At 49.1% G+C, this 14643-nt stretch overlaps 1 protein-coding gene across 2 annotated transcripts; it reads left to right on the top strand.

Annotated features, from left to right (window-relative positions):
• Positions 1-1180: 1180 nt before the first annotated feature.
• Positions 1181-13257, top strand: LOC307046680 (voltage-gated potassium channel regulatory subunit KCNG4-like; the record flags this gene model as incomplete). Of its 2 annotated transcripts, none has more annotated exons than XM_079693182.1 (2): positions 1181-1909; positions 11912-13257. In XM_079693182.1, the coding sequence occupies 2 exons, from the start codon at positions 1181-1183 to the stop codon at positions 12710-12712; spliced, it is 1530 nt and encodes a 509-aa protein (XP_079549308.1). In that variant the 3' UTR covers positions 12713-13257. The 2 variants fall into 2 exon arrangements, 1 of the variants encoding a protein (XP_079549308.1); XR_013810169.1 differs by lacking the exon at positions 1181-1909 and adding an exon at positions 10514-10628 and having other exon boundaries at positions 11912-12040.
• Between the last annotated feature and the right edge of the window lie 1386 nt (positions 13258-14643).

Genomic DNA, 14643 nt, shown 5'->3' with positions numbered 1-14643 from the left:
GATTTACTTCTTGTTATAAAAAAAAAATGATCAAGTCTAGTGGAAATAAGATGTGTGTCTGCTTTTGAGGTGAAAACAATGTCACTTTAAACTTTGAGAAACCAGTTAAAAACACTTTTTAAAGATACATGTATTTATGTTTGGTTGATTTGGGGCAATGGAACAAGTTTAAGTCACAACATTTGACAAAGGGTCATCCTATGAACATGCTAAAATATTAGAAAATAATTTGATCTGATAACGAGCACCATTAGCATTTGGGTATCTGGACTCATGATGAATCTTAATCCAATTGTCTGTCTCCCTCCAATCAGGGTTGGGAGGGTTACTTTAAAGATGTATTCTGTACAATCTCTATAGTTGCCTGTACAAATTTAAATCTTTTTTTTTTAATACTCTTTTTATTGTCATTTTTGTAAACATTAACCTGATTACCCTTTGGTAGTTTTGGATTATCTCAATATCAAATCCAATGCAAATAAACAAAAGTTATAAAGCAATGTCAATAAGATGTATTTCATATTTCATTCAGCATATCCAGACAGTACACCACCACTGAAACACATGAGCACATACTACAGTTTAAAAAAGCAGAAATAAAATCTGAGCTGACAGAAAATGCTCAGTTTTAGTTTAATACACACAGTAAAGCTCACACACACTATGTTATGAACATATAGGTTCACCTGCTGAATTAAAAACTGAACAAATGAAGCAAAGAAAGTGAAAACCATAAAGCAGATTCAGGCAGTAGGCGTATAGATTCACACTTAAAGTATCAGCCTACAGAACAGTACAGCTTACAGAGAAGAGATAACATCTGATCCTTTACAACAAACTCTATGCGCCTTTTGAGTTTTTAGTATTCCGATTATGTAATCTATTTAAATGTAATCCATTACTCCCTAAGCCTGCTTGTAGCTCATTAGCTGATAAATCATGTTTACCAACTAGTTGCCAGATGTCTGTTTGCTGTTATCATAGCGAGTTGGCTGAAATGGGGTTGCTGGGGTCAAAAGGTCATTCGAATATTTCATAAAGCTGATTGGAAAATTGTGTTTTCATATTATTCATCTCGAACCATTTATTTACTACCAATATATTCCATAATTTCAGGTTTTTTATTCAAATCTCAGAACAGAGCCCATACTGTAACTACAGTGCTGATCTTCTCCAAACCATGGCCGTCATCAGTGCTGACTTTAATGACCACTCCTTCAGCACTCAGGACAGCTATAGCCACATCTTCTTAGACCCAGAGACCCCCACAGCCAAAGGCTTGTACTTTCAGCGGGCTCAGCTGCTCTGTGGCCCCGCGGCATCATGCCTCTACCTGAACCCCTCCCAGAAGGCCCTCATCAATGTGGGGGGCATCCAATACGCCTTCCCCTGGAGCACCCTGGAGGATTTCCCCGAGAGCCGTCTGAGTCGCCTGCGCTCCTGCACCACCCTGAGGGAGATAGCAGAGTTTTGTGATGACTACGACGAGATGCGACACGAGTTCTTCTTCGACCGTGACCCTTTGGCCTTTAGGGCTATCCTCAACTTCCTGGCCAAAGGGAAGTTGCGTCTGCTGCGGGAGGTCTGCAATGTGGCCCTGCACGTTGAGCTGCTGTACTGGGGCATCAATTTAGGACAGATGGAGGTCTGCTGCCTCCAACGGGTGATCCACTGCGTGGAAGACTTGGCCGAGCACGAGCACAAGGAGGAGGAGTGGCGCAAGAGGCGGAGGGCGCTGAGGGCTTCTGTGGCTCAGGGCGGCCTGTTCAGCATGCTGGGAGAAGCCGTGGACCCTCACTCAGGTGCAGCAGGGAAGGTGTTCGCCTTCCTGTCCATCTCCATGGTGGTGGTCACTGTGGTCAGCCTGTGCATGAGCTCCATGTCAGACCAGCAAGAGGAAGAAGCCATGGTACATTTGAACCACAGTATTTCCAACCCAGTCTCACATCTAAACGTGTAATAACTACGTTGGTCCACAACTTGGGACGTAGTATTTCTACAAAAACGCCTCTGAAATTGTAGGAAAATCGGTGGAAAATTCCTATTTTAAGGTTAGTTTGGCCATTAAAATGCGTTTTGATGTCATTTGATGCGAGAAATATGAGTTTTTATTTCAGAACCCAGTCGACACGTTTTCAGTTTTGGCTGTAGTTGTTCCTGTTTGTCTAGAAGTGTTCTCAGCAGGGCTCTATAAATAGAGAACTACGGCAGATATGTAATATTGAATGCAGCCGAACCGTGTATTACAATGCCGTTATGTGATGACTTTCAAAGAGAAAAGCAAGCACACTCGGAATAAAGTATTATTTTATTTTAAAAAAATGTTTTCGGATTTCACATCGCCTAAACACCATCTCCCAACGTGCATTGCGGCTAAACCATCCAAATCACCGAGCTGAGGATCTTGCCTACGTCTGTTTCCGGTATTGCTTATGACTGAAGAGTTTATCGCCGGCCACTAGAGGGCAGTGTCACTGCTGTCGCTGCCCGGTTATGCCGTGCTCTGACCCGGAAGTGCCGAGCGGCCATTTTAGTTCAAACATTGTTCATGCACTCCGCCTCGAGTTGAGACGTTCGTCCACTCATTCATGTAAGACTGTTTCCACTATTATATTATACCATATATTATACTATATATATATTATACTATTATACTACTATACTCTGTTTCGTGGTATATATTTGTGTTGATTGAATTGCATGGATGTAATACTTTGTCAGCTTATCTTGCTGCATTATTCTGTTTTAGGGTGTCGTCATCCTTGTCAATAAATCACCGAAACTGACATTGAGGAGTGTGTTTCTTCATGACGACACCATGGTCGTTGTTGGATGCCCTGTCCCCGGCTGCGAGTTCAAATCCGATGACTTGTCTGAAGCACTCGTCATTGCTATATTGACGATTCATGGATGTAGCCACCAGCACGCAGCGCCTGTCATGGCCGCGCCAGCCCAGGCCCCAGCCCCTCACGGCCCGAGACTCGATCGGCCCAAAGTTGATGTGGGCGTGTCAATAGAGGAATGGAACGTGTTCATCCGCCGTTGGAATGTATTCCGCGCCGGCTCAGGCATAGGGGACGCACAGGCCCCCTTCCAGCTGTTTCAGTGCGCTGGGCCTGTACTTGGAGACAGCCTGTTGAAAGCCGTCCCCGACGCCGCTTCCGGACCCTTGCCAGACCTGATCACCGTCATGCGTTCCCTAGCTGTCATCCCAGTTGCTACATGCGTCCTGCGCACCGAACTACTTCAGTTACGCCAGGAACGCGACGAGACATTCCGCGCATTCGCTGCCAGAGTGCGGGGTAAAGCAGAGACATGCGCATATAATGCGGTATGCGAGTGTGGTAAGGACGTGGACTATACCGACCACATTATCCGCGATGTGCTGCTCAATGGCATCTATGACTCGGACATACTCCGCGAGACGCTAGGGACAACTGACGTCCTGGTCAAGCCAGTTAATGACGTGATTGCACTCGTCGAGAACAAAGAGATGGCCCGTAACGCTCTCCCGTCGTCCTCCCTATCAGCCATGTCGTCATTCCGGCGCTTGAAGACGACTCCACAGGCGAGCCCCGCCCCGAGCCCCGCGGACGGGGCTAAACGTGCCTCGTGTCCGGAATGTAAGAACGTCTTTAACGTCTTCACGGAGGGGCCTCGCGGGTGGAATCCTAAGCCTCACCAGGTGTGCATCGGCTGCTACAGGGCCCGCCGACAACAGAGGCGTCAACAGCCGTCATCCGACAGTCAACAGGCCGCCATGGGGTCGGAGCTGGTATCCCAGGTCTCGTCGGTGCAAGCTGGAGCCCGCCCTGGCCGACGTCGCGGGAGCCTTCGCCGACGCCGCGCCCCTACGTCGCACGGCTGCGTCGACAGGCCTTCACCTATCATACTCGAGCACCACATCTTCTCCAAGGGCGAATGGAGGCGAGCCAGGCTGAGAGACCACCCCCGGGCGTTAATCACCATCTCGATGGACATGCCAGTCGGGCCGAGGGATGGCACCAGCAACCGGGGCTCGGCCGACGGAGCTCGAATATCCGCCGTCGCAGACACTGGCGCGCAGTCGGACCTTTGGTCTCTGGAGGAGTTCCTGGCCTGCGGTTTCGCGCGGGACGACCTGCGACCCGTCAGCCTCAGCCTGTTGGCCGCCAACCGCTCCCCTATAGCCATCGAGGGAGCGTTCTTCGCTAGGCTCTCGACGACCTGCAGCGGGGGCCGTACTACATCCTGCCGTTCCATGGTATATGTGAGCAGCTCAGTCCGGGCCATGTACCTCTCCTACGAGTCGTTGCTCAACCTCGGCCTCTTGCCCATTAACTTCCCGTCGGACGACGTTGCAAGGGGGCCCAAGGACAGGCGTAGCCCTGACACGGCTGACACGCCAGTCCAGCCCCTGTCCATCAATGCGACGAGGTCAACCAACGGCGGCTGCGTGGGGCCAAGTGACCCCGGGGACGCCCAATGCTCATGTCCTCAGCGCACGGTCCCCCCGGCGCGCCCCGCAGCACTGCCGTTCCCTTGTACGCCAGAGAACAATAACCGGATGAAAGGTTGGCTACTCGGGAGATATGCCTCGTCGACATTCAATACTTGCCCCCATCGGGCACTACCATGCATGGAGGGGCCGCCTATCGAGATGCACGTGGACCCCGCAGCTACGCCTAAGGCATGCCACACCGCGGCTACGGTGCCTCTACACTGGCAGCGGAGGGTTCACGATGACCTCCTGCGGGACGAAGCCCTTGGGGTCATTGAACGCGTGCCGTACGGCGAGCCGGTGACCTGGTGCCATCGTATGGTAGTCACTCGGAAGCACGACGGTTCCCCCCGCAGGACCGTGGACCTCTCCCCCCTCAACAAGTTCTGCCAACGTGAGACCTTCGCCACTGAGTCCCCGTTCCACCTCGCACGCCGCGTCCCGAAGGGCACCTGGAAGACCGTCACGGACGCCTGGAACGGCTACCACAGTGTTCCCCTGCGTGAGTCGGATCGCCACCTCACTACCTTCATCACGCCCTTCGGCCGTTGGCGCTACACCAGGGCACCACAGGGTTTCCTGTCGTCAGGGGATGGCTACAATCGTCGGTTTGACGCCGTCCTCTCGGACTATGAACGCAAGGAACGTTGTGTGGATGACACCATCCACTATGACACCGACCTGGAGCAACACTGGTGGAGGACCATCGACTTCCTGACGCGTGTCGGCCGATCGGGGATCGTGCTGAATCCGGACAAGCTTCAGTTCGCGGAGAGGTGCGTCGACTTCGCTGGCTTCAGGGTGTCGGAATCTACCATCGAACCGCTCCCAAAATACTTGGACGCCATCCGGGACTTCCCCACCCCAGGCTCCACGACGGACATCAGGAGTTGGTTCGGCCTTGTCAACCAGGTGGCTAACTACGCCCAGTTGCGTGACACGATGGCTCCATTTAAGCCGTTCCTCAGCCCACGCTGTGCGTTCCTATGGTCCCCCGTTCTGGAGGAGGCCTTCCAGACGTCCAAGCAAGCCATAATGGAGGCCATCCGCGAGGGCGTGGAGATCTACGACATGCAGAAGCGTACCTGCCTCCGCCCTGACTGGTCCATGCGTGGCATTGGCTACTTCCTGCTCCAGCAACATTGTCACTGTGCCTCGGGCATACCGGACTGCTGTCCAGGAGGGTGGAGGGTCACCCTCGCGGGCTCGCGTTTCCTGTCCCCTGCGGAGCAGCGCTATGCAGCCGTCGAGGGAGAGGCCCTAGCTGTGGCATGGGGCCTGGAACAGACGCGGTACTTCACGCAGGGGTCCGACAACCTCGTCGTGGTCACCGACCATAAGCCTTTGGTGAAAATCTTTGGCGACCGTACGCTGGATGAGATCACAAACTCGCGTCTGTTTAGACTGAAGCAGCGCACCCTCCCATGGCGCTTCGACATTGTGCATCTGCCTGGCAAGAGCAACTATGCCGCTGATGCCACGTCGAGGCATCCTTCCCCCTCGGGTTCAGCGAACGGCCTCTCATTGGGGCTGCCGAGCGGGCCTGGCGCCATGGAGTCAGCACTCATGGCCTCCATCCGCGACGACGCACGGGAGCTCGGAGCCGTCTCTTGGCCCCTCCTCGCACGGGAAACAGCGGCTGATGGATGCCTCGGCCACCTCCTCCAACTCATCGAGCAAGAGGGTGGGATTGACGTTAACGACCCTGCCCTGGCGAGTCTGTCATCGGTCTGTGAGTCCGTCTACGCCCAGGACGGCGTCCTGCTCTATCGGGACCGCGTCGTGGTTCCCCCATCCCTCCGTGGGAGGGTCCTTCGGCATCTCCATGCCGCTCACCAGGGGACCTCAGCCATGGGGCAGCATGCCCGAGCCATAGTTTACTGGCCCGGGATGTCCGGGGACATTCAGGCCACCAGGGACGGGTGTGCAGACTGCAACCGCAATGCTCCGTCACAGGCGGCTACACCCCCCCGGCCGTCCCCACCCCCGTCCACGCCATTCGAGGCGGTGTTTGCTGACTTCTTCGACTATGGGGGCCGTCACTACCTAGTTGTCGGGGATCGGCTCTCGGGCTGGGTAGAGGTCCTGAGCTCTACGGCGGGTACTGCCCTGGCGGGCTCAGCTGGCCTGGTCCAACACCTCCGGTCGTTCTTCGCCACCTTCGGCGTACCGGAGGAGCTCTCGAGCGACGGTGGTCCGGAATTCAAGGCGAGCCACACCGAGGACTTCCTCCGCTTATGGCACGTCGAACACCGTGTGTCTTCCGTTAGCTTTCCGCAGTCGAATGGGAGGGCGGAGGTTGCGGTTAAGACTGCTAAGCGCCTCTTGATGTCCAACACCGGCCCGTCGGGCAGCCTTGATCAGGACCGCTTCCTGCGCGCTATGCTGCAGTTGCGTAACACGCCTGACCCCGACTGCGACCTCTCGCCAGAACAGATCATCTTCGGCCGCCCACTTCGTGGCTCGCTCTCCTTCGTGAACCGCCTCGAGAAGTTCTCGAACCCGCATATCCGCCTGCTATGGCGCGAGGCATGGGCGGCGAAGGAGGACGCCCTTCGGACCCGTATGTCCCGTACCACCGAGTCTCTGGGGACTCACTCGAGACCGCTCCGCCCATTGGCACTCGGCGAAAGGGTATTCCTCCAGAACCAGCAAGGCCCGAGCCCCCACAAATGGGACAGGTCGGGGATCGTGGTGGAGTCGCCGGGCCACGACCAGTATCGGGTCAGGGTTGACGGTTCGGGACGTCTGACACTGCGCAACCGGCGGTTCCTCCGTGCCTACACGCCGGCCACACCCTGCGCCCGCGAGCAGTCGGCTGCGCCGTCGCCGCCGCCCGCTGCCCTGGGTCATCAGCCCCCACCTATCCACCCGGGCTGGGCGACGCCCCAGGGGATTGCTCAGCGGCCGGCTGTCGGGCCCCGCGACTCGGCTATTGGCGCTTCCCCACCGACGCCTGCTGATGGGGCGTCCACTGACCTCGCTGTTCCTACGGGTGCCTTCCTGGGTGCACCGCTCCCGGTGCCGCAGTCGCCGCCGACGCTGCCCCAGCCGACTCGGCCGGGCCGCTTGAGGAGGCCGCCTGCACGTTACGAGCCCGAGTCTGGCAGCTGGATACGGGATGTAGACCGTTAACCTATTCCGGCCCATAGCTTTCCGGTCTGGGGGGGATGAAGAGTTTATCGCCGGCCACTAGAGGGCAGTGTCACTGCTGTCGCTGCCCGGTTATGCCGTGCTCTGACCCGGAAGTGCCGAGCGGCCATTTTAGTTCAAACATTGTTCATGCACTCCGCCTCGAGTTGAGACGTTCGTCCACTCATTCATGTAAGACTGTTTCCACTATTATATTATACCATATATTATACTATATATATATTATACTATTATACTACTATACTCTGTTTCGTGGTATATATTTGTGTTGATTGAATTGCATGGATGTAATACTTTGTCAGCTTATCTTGCTGCATTATTCTGTTTTAGGGTGTCGTCATCCTTGTCAATAAATCACCGAAACTGACATTGAGGAGTGTGTTTCTTCAATGACGATGTGATGTGAGATGTGAGATGTGAGACTGGGTTGGAGAATTTACCTTTCGCAAAGCCACGCCCCTAAATGCCCGTTGTCTAATCATATTCGATCACGTGCGCGGCTCCCTGTGGAAGTCCGACAAGCTTAGCATTCAAATTCATTGCGAAAATGGTGAAGCGTTGTGCTTATGGTCTTTGCAAATCGGATAGCAGATATCCCATAAGCTTAGAGGGGGGGGGGTGATATTTTACCCGTTTCCTAAACCCAAAACCCGAGAGGCGAGATGCCGCCAGTGGATGAAGAAATGCGGCAGGCCCCATGCCCAGCTGAATATGGCGAATATCAACAAACACAAATACGTTTGCTCCAAGGTAAATACGTGCTAACGTAGCTAGCTAGCTAGCAAAGATTACATTCACAAATTAACTAACTAATTGAATTAACTAATTTCACTAACTAACGTTAGCTAAAGTCACACGACTACAGCTGTAAGCTGTGTGCTTATAGGTCGTTTTGACCATGTATATCACTTGATGCATAATAATGTCTGAACAGCTGAGCTCCGTTATTAGTCTACCTGTGGTCAAAGTACAAACAAGAAAGCCAACAGGCAATCATTCATTTATATTCTGCTTTAATCTTTGTAGCATTTTGTTAATGGAAAGCCTACTGCCGATTTCCCTAATCCTGCTGCACAAGTGGGCACCCCGACCCCCACAAAGGAACAATAAGGTGGATGCAGAAAGCCACCAAGGAAACGGTAGTTAACTTTAGACAAACTACAACATTTAATGCCTCTTGTGATTGTATTGTTTTATTCCAAAAATAATAATAATAATTCCGTCGAATTTGACATACAGCTCATGTGGTTTTTCACTCTTGCTCTTCAACCTGTATGCAAGTGCCTCTATTGATGTTGTGCCTCCCTCTTTTCTAATGTTTATACTGTGGATATAACCCTCCATAGCGTATTGTAGCCCCTTTTGTCGGGACCTGGAGGATATTGCTGCGTTATTGCTCCAAAATGAGTCTGTTAAGGCGACTCCGACGTTACGGAGACCCTCCATTATGGCTTTGTTTAACGCATCTGGCTCTCAGCTTGTCGGACTAGCAACAGTAACCAAGGGGGGGCGTGGCTTTGCGAAAGGTAGATGCAGATTTTGTTAAACTAATATGTTTGCGCTGTGGACCAACACTATAAATTGACGGGGAAGGGGGTAGCAATAAAGATAAAACCATTAAACAGTTACACAACATAACAGAAATAATATCGATACCAGCGTCCCTAGCAACCACCTTGGTAACAATGAACACGTTGTATGTACACAATTTCCTGAAGTAATCTTCGTAATAACCAGCAAACTAAAGATCATGTATATCCACTGCACACATAATCTGAAATAAAAACTCATATTTCTCGCATCAAATGACATCAAAACGCATTTTAATGGCCAAACTAACCTTAAAATAGGCATTTCCCACCGAGAATAAAATGAAGGTCAGCCATGTTTTTTTTATGTGAAGAGAAATTTGAAGATCACGTGACATAGATGCCAGCCATTGGAAAAGAATGGTGAAAAAAACGTAGGGATCCTACAATTTCAGAGGCATTTTTGTATAAATACTACGTCCCAAGTTGTGGACCAACGTAGTTATTACACGTTTAGATGTGAGACTGGGTTGGTATTTCAGTCAATTTGTAATGAGTGGGTTTACAGTTGCAAGAAAAAGTATGTGAACCCTTTGGAACTACCTGGATTTCTGCATAAATTGGTCATAAAATGTGTTCTGATCTTCATCTAAGTCACAACAATAGACAAACACAGTCTGCTTAAGCTAAAACCACACAAACAATTTTATGTTTTTATTGAACACACCATGTAAACATTCACAGTGCAGGGTGGAATAAGTATGTGAACCCTTGGATTTAATAACTGGTTGACCCTCCTTTGGCAGCAATAAACTCAACCAAACGTTTCCTATAGTTGCATATCAGACCTGCACAACGGTCAGGAGGAATTTTGGACCATTCCTCTTTACAAAACTGTTTCAGTTCAGCAATATTCTTGGGATGTCTGGTGTGAATCGCTCTCTTGAGGTCATGCCAAAGCATCTCAATTGGGTTGAGGTCAGGACTCTGACTGGGCCACTCCAGAAGGCGTATTTTCTTCTGTTGAAGCCATTCTGTTGTTGATTTACTTCTGTGCTTTGGGTCGTTGTCCTGTTGCATCACCCATCTTCTGTTGAGCTTCAATTGGTGGACAGATGGCCTTAATTTCTCCAGCAAACTGTCTTGATAAACTTGAGAATACATTTTTCCGTCGATGATGGCAATCTGTCCAGGCCCTGAGGCAGCAAAGCAGCCCCAAACCATGATGCTCCCTCCACCATACTTCACAGTTGGGATGAGGTTTTGATGTTGGTGTGCTGTGCCTTTTTTTCTCCACACATAGCTTTGTGTGTTCCTTCCAAACAACTCAACTTTGGTTTCATCTGTCCACAGAATATTTTGGAACATCCAGGTTCTTTTTTTTGCAAACTTCAAACGTGCAGCAATGTTTTTTCTGGACAGCAGTGGCTTCCTCCATTTTATGACCAACTTATGCAGAAATCCAGGTAATTCCAAAGGGTTCACATTTTCTTGCAACTGTCTATTATCATCAATTATAGATTCTAGTGAAAATACTTACAGCACAGAGTCACACGTCAAAGTGAAGAAGAAGAAGATGGACCTTTATTAATCGCCCAAGGGGGAATTCAGTTTCCACTCTGTCGTACACACACATGCGTTTTTATACAGGTCATACAGTACACATAGTACACACTTTTTACAACATGCACATACAGTTGAGAGGTCAGAGCAGAGGCAGCCAATCAAGCCGGCGTCAGTGAGCAGTGAGTTGGGGGTTAGGGGCCTTGCTCAAGGGCACTTCGGCAGTGGCCCAGGAGGTGAACTAGCTCCTCTCCAGTACCAGTCCACACTCCCTATTTTTTGGTCTGATCGGGACGTGAACCGGCGACCCTTCGGTGCATAGTCCAATCCCCTACAGACTGAACCGCTCCCACCCCGTGGAGGTATCTACTGGTCTGGCAACCTCAAAGTTTCTCTTTTAAATCAAACTACTGTAAATGTGTGTTGTCGAATTAAACTGCGTTTTACTGTTCAACTCTTTCTATTCCACTGAACAGAAGCTGGCAGTCCTGCTGTGTGTTTAGAGCATGGTTTAGAGCCGTTAGTCATTAGCTGTTGTTAGCGCTATGCTAACGATTACAAACAGATACATGCACACTGGATGCATATTAGGATAAGAGTGCACACAGGTGGAGAGGAAGAGCAGGAGAGGAGCAGTTTAGGCCTATAGCAGCATGACTAAAAGATGCGTCAGGTTGTCATCAATCTAACAAAAAAATACGTATTTTATACATATTATACGATTATTTCATCCAACTTAAAAGTTTGAGAGTTTTGAATGATGATTCTGATAAATCATGGTTGAGTTACAGTTTCCATCAATAGGCCTACTCTAATTATAAATTGCTACAAAACAAATTATAATTAATTGATTGGTAACATCACTCAAGTGGATGGTGTCATTAATTAGAACTACCTCTTCCATGCCCACTTTTGCATACTATTGCTATTGCTATTTTCATACCCTGGCTTTTTGGTAGGAACTTATAATTATGCAATGTTATTTAGAAGAATCATTCAACTTTTTAGAATGTTAAAGCTCATACTGTATATGATCATTTTTCATAGCATAAAACAAGTCCCAGATAATATGGCTCATTAAAAAAATCCTTTTATCTTTTCAATGTCAGTACATTTACCGAAACTTCACCTAATTTCAAGGCCTGGAAAACTCACCTTGTATCTTGTTCTTGTGTTTTCTCCACAGGGTAAATGCTCCCAAAAGTGTCGCAACCTGTTTGTGGTGGAGTCTGTTTGTGTGGCTTGGTTCTCCATTGAGTTTCTCGTGAGATTTCTCTACACACAGAGCAAGCTTGAGTTTGCCCGCGGCCCTTTGAACATAATCGATGCTGTTGCCATCTTTCCCTTCTACGTCTCCCTGCTGGATCTCAGGTCTGGGCCTATTGGGGACACAGAGGACGGTACAGGAAAGAGCACCCTGGATAAACTGGGTTTGATCCTGCATGTGATGAGGGCCCTGCGGATCCTCTACATCATGAGACTGGCCCGCCACTCTCTGGGTCTGAAGACCTTGGGGCTGACTATCCAGCGCAGTGTGACAGACTTCGGCCTGCTCCTGCTCTTTGTGTGCGTGGCTGTGACTCTCTTCTCTCCACTCATACACCTGGCTGAGAGTGAGCTGGCCCCCCACGCCGCCAAGTCCCCCATGGTCAGCTTCAGCAGCATCCCAGCATCGTACTGGTGGTCCATCCTCGCTGTCACCACGGTGGGGTACGGCGACATGGTGCCAAGCAGCGTACCGGGCCAAGTGGTGGCACTGATCCTCATCTTGTCAGGGATCCTCCTTCTGTCGTTCCCTTCCACTTCCATCTTCCACACGTTCCAACACACCTCCAGGGAGATGAAGGAGGAGCACAACTGGCTGTGGAAGGAGGAGAGGGGCCACGAGCTGGCCAGCGAGGCGGAGGAGAGCATGAGAGAAAGAGACAGTTGGCCGGATAACTGTCCAGAAAGAGACATATTACCTCGTCTTATTACCTTGGAATGAAAGACATAACAAAGCAATCCTCCAGTGACATCAAATACTGTAGCCAAATGTATAAACCCTTGCTAAAACATCTGTGTAACATTATTGTGGTTAATAAGAGCACATTCCTGCAGCTACACTCCAAAGTATTTTTATGAGAGCTCATTGTAGGAGCCAAAATGCTTATTTAGCCATTGTTTATTATTTGTATTATTATAATTTTGTATTTACACCACACACATTTGTAAGCTATAATTTCCAGCTATTGTCACATGTGTGTGGTTTTAGTGATTTAGTCCACCTGTTGTGTGCCGGGCTTGTTTGGAAAGACAAAGAGATGATTTGGTTCAGATATTATCTGTTGACTGTATGGTCTCGCTTTATTTATTTTTTGTTTTCTTTATTAAATATCATGGAGTCAACTTTAGCACAGACTGCTTATTTGGAAAGTGTCATAGCAATTTGCCAAACTTAGCCTCTTAGCGACATCATTTATTGGACGTTTATTAGATACCGTCATCTTAAAATGGTGTCACTAAAAAGGAGTTTTGGGGGTTACCAAGAAAAGCAAGAATTTCTGGGTTTGCGAAAAAGTGAAGAATTTCATTCAATTTTTCAAGCCAGCTGCAGTCTCCTTCTGAACAAAAAGTGAACTAAAAGACTTAGGCATCACTTTTTAACAAAAGCAGTACAATTATTGATTAGGCAAGTTTGATTGTTAGCTGGATTTTGCCCAGTAGAGGGAAGAGGTGCTCTTATACAGCCATCATGCTCTGTTTGGAAACTTGTAAACAATTAAGGACAGAGAACATGTGTTTCCCTGCAGACTGCAGTTACAGTAAATCATACCAGGGCTGTAATTGGAAAGGACCTGAAGAAACAGGACTGCAAGTAATGCCCACACAGAGGAGATGCAGGCAGGGCCTCTGGAATATACAGAAAGCACTGCAGCACTTAGGCCTTTCGAGAGGCCAGATAATGGTTTGGACACTGGAAGTTTGCCTCTGAGGAAAGTCAGTGATTCCAGAAATACCCCAACAATGACCACCACTCTGACTTTAAAGAGGCCCCATTCTGCTTTTTGGTGTTTTCCCTTTCCTGTAGTAGGTTGTTGTGCATGTAAATGGGCCGCAAAGGCTACAATCCTGTAGTTCCCTCCAAAGGGAGTAATAATGACATCACCATGTAACACTAGCGCTTCTATTGGCTAGCGCTACAGCACATTGTATATGATAGGCTAAGGTGCAGAACCTCTCCAAGCAATTGAGCAATCAAAACAGCCGGCCAGCTAACCAATCAGAGCAGACTGTGCTCTGGTTTCAGACAGAGGGTGAAAAGAGGCTTTTTGAACATTAAAGCATGGAGACATGTCATAGGAGAGGAACTACATACTAATATGAACCTGAAAACTACTATAATATGTCTTCTTTAACCCAGCTTGCCCAGACACCTTCACGTTCACCCTGCTGAAGGCCTTGAACATAACTCAGTAAAAGTATTGCATTACAAGACTTACTTACTAAAGCTGCATAAGTATTATCTGTAAAATGTTGTTACATATTTAAAAATGTGAAGTATTTGTTCTTTGTTATCTCTTCAAGCCTTGAATGATCAGTTCAAATTAAAATATTTTAGAAAGGAAATGTCTCTGGAGGAGCTGATAAACTCATAGACATGGCAAGAGAACCAACGTTACAGTTTGTAGAAGTAATACCACTAGTGTAATCTTAAAAATTAATAGTTTAAGCTTTTCAAAATCTTCAACAGAAAATGTATATGTGAGGTGTGTGTGTGTGTGTGTGTGTGTGTGTGTGTGTGTGTGTGTGTGTGTGTGTGTGTGTGTGTGTGTGTGTGTGTGTGTGTGTGTGTGAGGAGGGGGGGGGTTGTGTGTGTCCTCTGTCACCATCTCAACAACAGCAGGCAGGATGGTGGATGGAAATACGACCCTACGT

Source organism: Notothenia rossii (assembly GCF_949606895.1).
Source record: "Notothenia rossii genome assembly, chromosome: 7".
In the NCBI taxonomy this organism is placed as follows: Eukaryota; Metazoa; Chordata; class Actinopteri; order Perciformes; family Nototheniidae; genus Notothenia; species Notothenia rossii.
This window is presented reverse-complemented; position numbering and strand designations above follow the sequence as displayed.